This window comes from Maylandia zebra, linkage group LG22, assembly GCF_041146795.1.
Source record: "Maylandia zebra isolate NMK-2024a linkage group LG22, Mzebra_GT3a, whole genome shotgun sequence".
Classification (NCBI taxonomy): Eukaryota; Metazoa; Chordata; class Actinopteri; order Cichliformes; family Cichlidae; genus Maylandia; species Maylandia zebra.
In genome coordinates this window covers 12,271,872-12,284,307 of record NC_135187.1, presented here as the reverse complement: position 1 = coordinate 12,284,307, position 12,436 = coordinate 12,271,872, and the positions used below count along the sequence as shown (strand labels likewise).

Below are 12,436 nucleotides of genomic sequence, written 5' to 3'. Positions count from 1 at the left end.
AAACGAGCACATTTCAAGTCCAGTCATGCTTAAGCAAAAACTACAGCCCCCACTCGGACACGGATGACACCACCTGTCCATTATTTTTAGAAGGACAGCTCAGTAGGCCTCTGAGGTGTTCTCATCAAGGTTGTTACTTTCTTTTTAGATCAAACTAAATGATCATTATACAGTCGAAGAGGAAGAAAAAAGCAGCTCAGGGTTCAGACTTTTAGGTTGGGTTTTTTTTGTTTTTTTTGTTTTTTACTTTATTGTGCTTTTTAAACTCTTGAGTCTTAAATGGTGACTAAACATGCAAATCAGAAAAATAATAACAGAGGTGATAAATTGCAGCCTGAAATAGAACCTAAACAAATTAAAATCTCTGAATGGGAACACTGATGTAATGGTTTAGTGGACTGCATTCTCATGTTTGTAACAAGTGGTTATTTGAGTTACTGTTACCTTCCTATCAGCCTGAAGCAGTCTGGCCATTTTCCTCTGACATCAAGAAATGCTGCTCACTGGATATTTTTTCCCTAGAGATGGTTATGGAAAAATCCCATCAGATCAGCAGTTTCAGACCAACCCATCTGCCGCCAACAACCATGCCACATTCAAAATCACCTAAATCACCTTTCCTTTCATTTCTGATGCTCAGTTTGAACTTCAGGAGATCATCTTCATCATGTCTGCATGTCTAAGTATTGATGTATTGAGTTGCTGCCATGCGACTGGCCGATTAGACATTTGCATTAACAAGGAGTTGAGCAAATGCACCTCATAAGGTGGCTCGTAAGTGTATACCCTCCCTTTTGTTTTTATCTGTTTGCAGCTTGTGAAACAGAGCAGGAAATTCCTCTAGGACTGCAGGACTCACAGACACACAAACTAGGAGGAGTGCCAAGACCGAATCCCAAGACACAAAACACACTCACTTGCAGATAAAAACAAGAGTAGGTTAAAAGACACTGAAAAGACAAGGGAGACCTGGGGTGTATACACACAGATACTACGTGGACAAATCGTAGTGGAAACATGTGAAAAATGAAGAGCTGAAACTAATCAAAGGCAATGGGACAAGAGAGGTAAAACTAACTATAAAGCACAAAAGACTATCAAAACAGCACAGGAACCAGCATGACATAGAAACAAGTACCACAAAGACAAGATACAAGGGAACATGGGGGTACCAGTAAAAACGGAAAATAAACTACATCTCTAACCGCAACAGTCTTACTTTAAAAAAAGGTACCAAAACTAAGAAACGTAAAGAGTAAACTGAGAAAACAATTAAGGAAATTATACCGGAAATATCTACCCGAAAAAACATCATTCAAAACTCAAAACGTAATGAGCACAGGAGTCTACACTCGCCTAGAAAGGAAGCACAACTAAGAACAATGAAACTCATCCCAGGACCTACATATTAATAGAAACCCCTTAGACAACAGCCACAAAACCCCAGGTCCATGATAGTTTGTGTTTCTATCTTCCCCTATGCTCCAAGGCTCCTGGGTCTTTTTAGTCATTTTAGGACGTTTGCAGCTCAATCAAGTGATCATTTTTTCTAATGTCTTACGCCTCAGTGTACTGCATTTGGGTCCTCTCTTCTCCTTACGTTGCTTTTTTATTTTCTGGTCTTGGCTCTGTATGATGCCACTGAGATGAGATACTCCAGATCAGCTCATTTCAGGCACATAGCTCTGGCAGTAAAACCTGCTTACTGTTAGCACTATCACTGTTTAAATATTTTGCTTCCAAGAGGCAGCCAATCAAATGAAAACAGCCTTAAAGGGAGGGTGGCCTAACAATGATTGATTAAAGGATTATTATTTTGAACTCTAAATCATCAAAACTATTATGGCAGAATCCAAAAAATATATATTTAGATGGAAACGAGAGTACCCCTTTAGATTGTGTTTACTCAAGGCTCTTTGTGATGTGTCTCAATCAGCCTCATGGTAGCAGTTTGGGATTCAGAGTGTTTCTGAAAGAGTCACCAACCATGTCATTGACACATAACCTACTCTGCCTCCTTAGCCACAGGTATTGTAATACCTAATGAAATGACATTGAAATGTCAGGTAATAAGACTATAGCTGCTGAGTGGAGTGCTTCTAACATGCCTGCCTGCTTTGGCAACCTCACTCACACCCATAAACTGTCCTGCCTCTCTGCTCTTGTAGCGCCGGGTGTGCTGATCTCATTCTTTGTAAGTGAATTTTCTGAGAACAGCTGAGTGGACTTTACATGCTGCTGCTTTCAGAGCAAGCCATTGTACTCCCTGCTCTCCATCTGAACTTAGCCCTGCAGGGATCAGATCAGTGTGCATTTAATTAAAGCATAGGTAATGCACTAGGTGGATAGATAATCCATTTTAGTTACGATACCCCCTCCGCTCATAATTATTACACTGTTTCTATTTCCCTATAAGGGGTGATCAGGTCGCCTGTTGGCCTTCCTCTCCACTCTATCTGTCTCCATCTTTCTGTCGTGCATTCTCATCAGGCTCCTGCAGAACTGACTACATGATGCGGTACTGCAAGCCTGTCGTCACTTTCATGGTAATCTGTGCTGCTTGATTGTGTGCTGTTGCATGTAATCAGTCTCAGTTGTGTTTTCCGTGAGTTTTCGTCCTGCTGCTCATCAGTGACGGTTGGAACTGTTCAAACAAACACACAGTTGAGCAAATACGAAGTTGTTAAGATTTCTGAGAGCCATGCCTTATGATGAATGAAGGTCTTTTATATTTTTATTTTGTTGCAATGAGGTTTGATTACATCAACAAGAGTGGGCCCTTTGGAATCAATACGTTTTTCATCAGCTCGTTTTGATGTGATCAATACATTCTGCTGTTTCTCTATTCACTTTGAACAGTGAGGACAGATGAGCTCTTGGTTGATCAGGGCCTGGAGACAGCTGTCTTCTTTAGGATTTGGGACACATTTACGTTATACAATACTGTGCAAAAGTCTCAAGGCACCCTTATTTTTTGTATTTTGCCAGGAAAGTGGGAAGGAGCTGCAGCAGTCACAGTCAAACATACATGGAAAGGTTGAAGTTCAATATTTGGCGTGACCATCTATATTCTTCAATACAGCCTGAACTCTATTAGGCAAGCTTTCTTGTCATTTCTTTAAGCAGTCTTCAGGCTTTTTGAAGGATTTTTAAAGCTCATATTTGGATGTCGGCTGCCTTTTGTTCTGTTCTGTGGTGGGATGCTCTCACACTGCTTCAATAATGTTGAGATCTGGGTTCTGCCACTTCTTCTTTTTGAATTTTTGTTGATTCAACTGAAGAAATAAGAACAAATGACGTATTTTTAAGACAAACAAAACAAGCAAACAAAAAATCTGTCTCCTCTGAAGCAAAATATAAAGAAGTAAGGGCCGACTCAAGGGTTTTGCACACTCACTCAAACTTTTATATTTTCCATCCTTCTCCTAAAGTTGCATCGTTAATCAGCAACATAGCAATATGGGAAAACGTATTCATCTCGCTACCTGCCTCCACCCACTCACCATCGCTGCTTCCTCTTTCCAATTAAGCTCACCAAGACATGCTGGATGATTATGGAGGAACTTATTTCCAAAAGGCATGCCTCAGTTAGTCTGGCGCTACAGCAGATGGGAATTGTGAGAGTAACACTCATTCATCCTGGCAAGCTAACCAGCACTCTGTCTGCAATTAAGAAGTTGTGGGCAGTCAAGTGAACTCAGTGTTTTTCGCATCAGTAGTGCATGTTGCTGCTAAAAAGAGTGGGAAAAAAGACTCTGGGTTACCATTACATAAAGTGTGTTACTGATAAAAGAAAATTGAAATCCAGCCCATGGCCCTAAATTTCAGTGAATGGTGTATATTAAGTAATAGCATCCTAATCTACTTTTTTCAGCCTCATTCAAGCCTAAAGGTAAAACCTTTCCTTTTTTCCCCCCCTTCTTTTTAAAAAAGAAATAAATAAAACTCTTATTTCTAGTGTCTGTAAGTCACTAGTAGGGCAGTAATTCTGCAGCACATGCTGAGGAAGCAACCTTGGACAGCTTGCTGTCTGTTCGTGACACCTCTTGTATTTCAAATTAATTATAATTCTGATGGCTCAAAAAACAATCCAAGCACAACTGTACAGTAGACTATAAATAATGGATGGGTAGATGCACTGAGGGATTTAATTTAACACAGAGTAAGGGAAAGAGAATGACCCATGAGAAGCAATCATGTGGCGTAAATTGGCCTGGGGGCTGATGAACTCAGATGTGTGGTAGTGATGCTGTTATAAAAAAAATGAGCCAGTATGTGTCGCTCTTACCCCAAGTAGCCCGAGCACATTTTGGTGTGCGCGTTGCTTTACCGTAATGTTTTCATGCCTTAGAAGCATTCAGAGGGAAGCAGTAGTTGACCAAAGGCATATTTGATATTAGTACATGTCCGTTATAACATCTTATTCTCGTTAAAGTTATACCAAATTAAAAAATAAATAAATACACACACACACACACACACACACACACACACACACACACACACACACACACACACACACACACACACACATTTTCACGTTTCGCTTCTATTACATTGTTTACAACCCAAAATAACGGCGTCAACTTAAGACTTCTCGCGATAGTTGCAGCAGCAGCTGAGATCCCTGAAGCAGAGGGATTTGACATGTCAACAAAAGAGATAAATTATCACCACACAGGTAACCTAACATGTTGTAATTGTGCCGGTGAGCAAACATGAATACTCTCTGTGAGTTGATGTGGTAGAAAAATTATATATATATATAAAAAAACCCACAAAAAATAAACGTAGAGAAAGCGAGAGTGTCGTATGGTGTGACTGTCCACTTAGCTTTTGTGACAATCACTGTACTTTTACATGAGCGATGATTAACCCGTTACTCTATTTCATGTATCTGGGTGTGTCTTTCAAAGCTCGGGGTGGCATTTGAGAGACTTGTACTGATGTGAGTTATCGTTTAAATAGATTCAAATCCGCGTAGATAACTTATTTTAAAGGCTATGGCGTTAGCACAGAGACTAACGCGTTGTTTTTGTTACTTTTTAGCACTTGTGGAGTTTTTATATAGCTGAAAATATGTTTTTATCAAACTTTAGCCTAGCTAAAAGCTAAGCTGATATTGCTAAACTCTATGCTGTTGAGTATTCACAAAGCAAGCGCAATGACCAAGACTTCCTTTAACTTCTCTAAATTTCCTTCTCTTTATCCTCTTTAAATTGCTCCCTAAAGGCATGTAAATGTCTCCTGGTGTGGAATAACCTGACAGGGAAACACGTGAACCTCCCTCCAATCCATCCTCTCCAGCAGCATCGTCACCTGCAGTGTCCATGACGACCCCTCCTCTCGTGTCACCTTTTGGCGGGCAGCCGCCACCTCAGCAGCAGCAACAGCAGCAGCAGGCTCAGGCAGCACGGGACGTCAACACGGCCTCACTGTGTCGCATCGGTCAGGAGACGGTCCAAGACATCGTCCTCAGGACCATGGAGATCTTCCAGCTCCTCAGAAACATGCAGGTATGGTCACGTTTGTAGCTCTAGAACCAATGTGAGACTCTTAAGTATGACACAAGATGAGTAAAATTAAAGGTTTGGACACGCTGTCATGAAAACAGACCAGCCAAAAGATGTAAGGGGGGAAAAAAAGAGATACTAACATAACATGATGACTATTATTCTAATAACAAAGCAAATGCCAGTCAGGATGGCAGTTCTTTATCAACACATTTTGATGCAGGATTTAAAAACAACAGGATGCCTGCAGTCTTGATGGTAAATGGGAGACGACCGCAGCCAGCAAGAAGCGCAGTGCAGTTAAAAGGCCAAAATCACTTGATTTGAGAAGCCTGCAGAGGCAGTTTAAGGTTCATTAAAATAATGTGGCATGTAGATTGTATTCTGAAAGAATTTGGCAGAAAGTACAAAGATGTAAGGAAGCTTTTAATCAGTGTCTAGGCTCCAAATATGCCTTTTTCACAAATTACATTTTGACAACTAGGAGCAGGAAAAGTACAGACCCTTTTTTATGCCTTCAATCATTAAGGCAGGGAAAATACATATTAGCATAAGGCAGTGCCTCTTAAATCTGGGGACAGGAACCACAGCATAAAACTGAAGTTAAATTAATATCACTTAAAAAAAATTTAAGTGCATTTTTCCATGCAGCAATGTGATATGACAACCATTGTCAAAGTGATTGCGATAAATCCAACACTGGCTAAGCAAGGATGTTGCCTTTGTGTGGTTTCCTCCTGTGTTTGCAGGGCTTTGTTTATGTTGTCATAACAAAGAAGGAGCGCTCGTAGATAAGACTCATGAAGTCATCCTACATATATCATTGAGCTGAACGTATTGCTTTTATGTCAGATGTGTTAGTGCACTTTCCTTCCAAATGTTTTCTTTTATTTCCAAACAGTGCATCAGTCTTTACTGCATTTAAGTGCCAGCGGATGCTTGTTATTATTCCTTGAGATCATTTATTTGTGCATTAGCTTGGTCTGCAGTTCACATGTAGTTCAGCTTTGACCTCATCTTAAAGATGCAACTGGAATGAGTTTATCGTGGATGTCTGCCTGCTCCTCCGAGACGCCGCTCCCGCACCTTGTTAAGATCACAGCCAGCGAGATGGGCCGAGCGAGCGCGACCTCAGCCGCAGAATGCACAAACAGCATTGTTGTGACTTGTTTTTTTAGATCACAGGCCGCCTTTATACTTCCTCATGTGTCTTCTCCTCCCTCCACTCCTTCCGTCTCTCTCTGTCTGTCTCCCTTCTGCTTCTCTCTTTGCTTGCCCTCAAGGCAGGCTTGTTTCATGCTATGCAGGATGTTTATAATCAGACAGTGCTGCTCCAGAGGCTTGTCGATCCTCTCAATAAAAAACATGTCATGCTGCTCTTTAACACCCATTGTTGTTGAAAGCCAGTTTTGCAGCCTCAGTATGGGAGTGAGTGGGGAAAAAAGAAACCATTCAAAGTGCTTGAGCTGAAGCTGTTTATCTTTTGATGCTGCGCAGTTTATGTTTGGTGCTTTAAATTGTGATTATTAAAACCACATGCCATATTGTTGCAGGATCACAAACGTGTTAAACACATTTTAAAGCGTCTTTTCAGACTGATGGCTCCCGTTCTTAAGTAGAAAGAACACTATCACTTTTTTATCAGAGGATTTCCTAATGCTTTCTTATCAGCTGGGGAACAACAGAGGCTTCGTGATGCTTTGGCAGTCAGTGAGGATCAATAAGTTTAGCTTTTTTATTAGCACTAAGAAAATTCTAGTACTTTATTTAACACAGAGTTTCCCCGTTGGTTCTTCTTAGCTGCCTAATGGAGTCACTTACCACCCCAACACCCACCAGGACAGGCTGGGGAAACTCCAGGAGCATCTACGAACGCTTTCTGTGCTCTTCCGCAAGCTGCGCCTCGTCTACGATAAATGCAACGAAAACTGTGCCGGCCTCGACCCCATACCTCCAGAGGTGAGACACGACAACACTAAGAAATATGCTAATCACAGCTTTCTCTTACTGACGTTATTGAATTTCTGTTAAAAGTTGGTAAAATAGTCACATTTGTGAAACTTCCTTCCATTTCCAAAGGAAACCCGTTGTGCTTTTTCCCCATTTCCTGTCACATATATACACACAGTTATATCAGTTATTTTATACCACTAGTGGTGCACTTTCCATAATTATTAAAAATAAAGTTGTGAAGTTTATTAATGAAATGTTTTTGCAACATTCATCAATACAAAATATTTCAGAAGAAACATGTAATAATGAAGAATGTGTCAAAATACAGTCATACAAACGGGGGGAAAAAATTAAAGAAGATTAGAAAAGCATAAATGTAAGCTCCAAATGATTGAACAGTTGGTGTATTAATATAAAACAGAGTCATGAAAGTGCAGCATCAAGAATGAAAATACAGTGCAACTCAGTAGTTAACAATAAAATAAAAAAAGCCTTAAAGGTTTAAAAGAAAAGTAAAAAGTTATAAGAAAGCTTGCCGATATATTTAAATCTTTAAAAGAGGTCTAAAAGGAAATGGCAGCAGTTTGTTACATAACAGAGGAGCTCTAACAGCTAACGCTCAGCCGCCTTCAGTCTTTTAAGTGTGAGGTGGGAACAGTTAGCAGGTTCTTACATTGGCTGGTTGGTTAGGGGACAACAGAGTGCACTTATAAATCATAAAAGGATTGACGAGGAGGGAAAATTAATCTTAAGATGAGCCTGAAACATAAAAAATGGAAAACTTTGAACTTTCCAAAAGGGCTTCTAACATTTCTTTGATCCGTATTTGCTGCACACGCCGGTCCTGTTGCAGAGACTGAAGCAATATGACGCACGTCTACAGTGGCGGCACGCACTGGTTGCATAACGCAGACAAAAGAAGCAGTTGGGATTTGTTGGCTGTGATGTGGAGGAGAGGTGATGACATTGGTGCAAGTTGATTTAAGTATACAAAAGATTGGCGTGCACCTGGGAACACTGAGATTTAATCATGGGTTGATGCATGTCAGTGCACTCGGGTAAAGGTAAGGTAAAGTTAGCCGAAGAGCTCTGTCTGATTACACACATGTACTGATGCACTTTCCAATGCATTGCCAGCATGGATGTGTGTGAGGACATAAATGTCAGACTCAGTTGGACAATAAATTGTTTTTAAGTCATTAGCTCCATATTACAAAGTCAGTGTGATATGTGATATCAGGCTATGATCTGATTAATTCACCCTGAGTGAGCGAGTGTAATGTGTCCGGCTTCCTGCAGGCTCTATACAGGCACCGCCCTCACCAAAAGTAAATAAAGTATTTGCAGTAGTGAGACATGTTGATTGTGGATTTTGTGTGTTGCTGACATACTGTCCGGAGTCCAGAGTCCACCCAGCCATGCTCAGCCTTAGAAATAACTCCTCTCCCCACCTTAAAGGCTGAGCCCGGCCAACCTATAAAGGAAACTCATTTTGGCCTCTTGTATTCGTGGCCTTACTCTTTTGGTCATTACCCAGGACTCATAATTATAGGTAAAGGTTGGATTTGTAGGTTGACTTGTAAAGTTCAGCTCTCTCTTAACCATGGCAGTCCAGTACAACGCCTATATTTCTGCTCAAACCATACCAATCTGCTGGTCCACCTCTCAATCCGTCTTCCATTCACTCATGAACAACACTCTCCCCCTCTTCACAAAAGATTAATGAAACAAACAAATAAAATTAGTGGGTAAGCAGGCCCGGATCATGCTACAAACATTCTGCTTTGGATTTGGTTAGGTATTACATGCTGAAAGGAGATTAAATGAAATACACATTACTCCCAGCTTAATATAGTTGTTACCTGATAAAACACATTGTATTATACTTTGTATTTTACATATTTTGTCCATTTGTTATTACTTTCAAGATGCTGTCTTACCTCAAATTAGGTCATGCTTTTATTATATAAAGCACACCTGCAACTGCATTTAGGTTTTACATGATGAGGCTGTAAGCGGGGAAGTGCTGATACTACATTTTAAGTTGACTGATTGATCTTTTTAGATGTGAACGTCAACAAATACTTTATATGCTTGTCAGGATTTTTTTTTTTGTGCTTTCAGCCGTCGCCTCACATAGTCCGGCTTTTCGTAAAAGCTGTCTGCTAAATTAGGAAGCTGTTGGTTTAAAGGAAGCAGGCCATTGTAACTTCCATATCCCCTTGCTCATGCACACACACACCCTCTCACAAAGCTGCTCACACAAACACACACATATTTACCCTGGGGAACTCTTATCTCACCTACTCCCTCTAGGTCTGTCTTTTCTCTGCCTGCAGCAGATTCATTGGTCGTTTCAGGTGAGTCTCCAGAGCCTCTTTACTGCTGGTTACAGTCACCATCCACCTTCAGGAGCAACAACACCACTTTGCCTCTTAGCCCCGCTCCTTCCGTGCCTGCCTTCACAGAATGATTGCACAATTGTATCCCCCCCCCGACACACACATAAATGTACAACATAGAAATGCAAGTGGTGCAGTGTAACTTGGCACAATAGCATGTTTTCGCCACATGTGCAATTCCACACGCACTGGCTCGCTGGGGGTGCACTCTGTGAGGCACCATGCGGGGCTCCGGCACGGCTATCCACTACTGTTTGATTGGATTTATGACTGCGGCAGTCCCTTCCCAATTTCTACAGATTGGCTCGGAGCTAATCTTTCTCACCAGGCTCCTACTGAGGATAAAGGAGGATGTGGGAGGAGACCAGTCTTAAATTGGAACAAATTTGTGATGGCTGCCACCACGTACATTTTCTGCATTGAGGAGTACAGTCAGCGAGAGGCATTTTGAACGATCTGTTCAAAGTGACTCTCGTGTGCAGTTGTGCCCTTAAATCAAAGCCGGTGACGGGTTTTCTTTGACATTTTCCTTTTGCCGTTCCTTCATTGAGTCATTACACCATCTGGCTATTTTTTTTCCTCCCCCTGCTCATTCCACCTTATTTAAATGTTTATTCATTTCCCCCCGAGGCTGAGACCCAGTCCGGTGCTGACCAGCCAATAGCTCCTCTCACCATGTTTGTCTGGGGCTGAGGGGTTGTTGATTTTGGCCCCAGCATGCATGCCATTTATCATCCTAGAGAATTCAGGTGGCTGCCTGACAGCCGCTCACTATTGGCTGCCTGAAACAGGAAGTGGAATCAATGACTCGGGCAGCGTGACCTCATCTCAGCCTAATTAGCAGCAGACCCGTTTAATGAACAGCTGGACCAACTGCACACGTCAGCGCTTTCGCCCCTTTTTCTTTCCACTTGTCGTTCGTTGCAGCTTTTTGCTTGCCCCTTCTCAGACTTTAATCTGCTTTCTTCCTTTTTAGATGCATTTTTCTTCCTCCTCCCCACATTTTCTACCACTTTCATCTTCTTTTCTCTGATATCTGCTAGATATTGGATCTCTGCTCATTTCCTTCTTTCTCTCGGGCCGGTCTGTTTGTCCTTGTTGGCTTTGTCTCTCTGTCTTTTTCTGCTTTCCCATGTTGTTTTTTCCCTGTGGTCCCAAGTCTTGCTCTCCTCTTGTCATTTCCTGCAGTGAACAGCTATGCCATTTCATTTCCCTCTCCTCTTACACATTCACCCTGCTGTTTTTTTTTTTCCAGTCTTTTTTTACCCTTTTCTTTTTGTCTCACTGAGGCAACCTGGAGAACTTCATTAGGCCATTCTTCTCTGTCAGCCAGGAAACCACATCCATCTTTCTGTGGAAGAGGCAGGGGTTATGACTCACACTTTGACGTGCACGTGCTGCATAGCTACATGTACACACACACACACACACACACACACACAAAATACACTCTCCATCCATCTCTCCCAACCTACTCAGCACATTTCATTTTCCCCCCGCGGGCTGCCAAACTGAGCCCACCACCTTTAAAATGTGATATGTCGTTGGCTTCGGCCTCAAATTATCTAATGAAAAAACTTTCATCTTTTCCTGCTCAAAGTTGAAGGCGAGCTCATAGTTTGTCTGGTATAATATCCTGCACATGTCCTTGCTGTCTTTTCTCCCTCCAAGAGTCAGAGTTTACAGTTTGGCGCAGAGCTAAGCCTGGAAACTGACAGGAGTAAAGAAACTTTTTCCAGACTTTTATGTCTTTTTGTCATTCTTTATTTTCTTCTTTGTCTGCCTTTCTTTTTCCCGTGCCCATTTTCTGTTCTCACCTCTCTCTGGCTCTTTTCCCACGACTCTTGCCCTCTTCAGTGCTATCCTACTCTATTAGTCTCCTCTCTCTGTCTGTATTTTATTTTATTTTTTTATAACTTCCTTTGTGCTTGTCTTGATATTGTCTGGCTCCAACTCTACTCATACACTAGTCAGTCATTGCTTCCAGATGAATCAGGTTACTTAAATCAGCCGTCGACTGTCTGCAGGGCCTCTGCTCCAGCTGCACAACACGGGCCAAAATCTGTAGTCAGTCATAATTTACTGCTTTGCCAAGTCATTATTGGAGGAAGGTTTGCTATTCCACCATATGGGATATTTTTTTTATTAGCTAATGTTGCTTGGAGACTGTCCTACCTAATCTATGTTTGTGATCTTGTCTGGTATGGCAGTATTGTTTTGGAAAGGAAAACAATGTTTTTCTAGATGTTTTTTTGTAACAGGAACTTCTAGCTTCCAGTATTACAAACCATAGCAGAGTCGTCCACAGCCTTTATTAAAACCCATAAAATGTCATGCTATATAAAACTGTTGCTGTCTTTTGAGAATATGAAACTCAGGTTTGACTCCATTTTCACTGCGTGTGCTTTACAGTCTATTATTTTGTTGTTGACAAAATTCAATTTTGTGCAGTCGCTCTGCAAAGATAGCATAACATCAATCACACATTGTCAGTGCAGGTCTTTTATATCCTTGCTGTCTGTGTGTTATGAGGAACAGTGTGTTCTCAAGACATTCATACATTACTTG

General features: G+C 41.4%; 1 protein-coding gene across 3 annotated transcripts in view; it reads left to right on the top strand.

Annotated features, from left to right (window-relative positions):
* The first annotated feature begins 4,568 nt into the window (after window positions 1-4,568).
* The window catches only part of med30 (mediator complex subunit 30), a 54,561-nt gene continuing 46,693 nt past the window's right edge, over window positions 4,569-12,436 (top strand). For 2 of the 3 annotated variants that reach the window (XM_012918569.3, XM_014413837.3), the window contains exons 1-3: window positions 4,569-4,681; window positions 5,233-5,516; window positions 7,314-7,472. In XM_012918569.3, the coding sequence (XP_012774023.2) occupies window positions 5,331-5,516; window positions 7,314-7,472 (345 nt within the window). In that variant the 5' untranslated portion in view covers window positions 4,569-4,681; window positions 5,233-5,330. Of the gene's footprint in view, window positions 4,682-4,880; window positions 4,949-5,232; window positions 5,517-7,313; window positions 7,473-12,436 lie in introns of those variants that run through there. The other variant, XM_076879096.1, reaches the window with a different exon arrangement.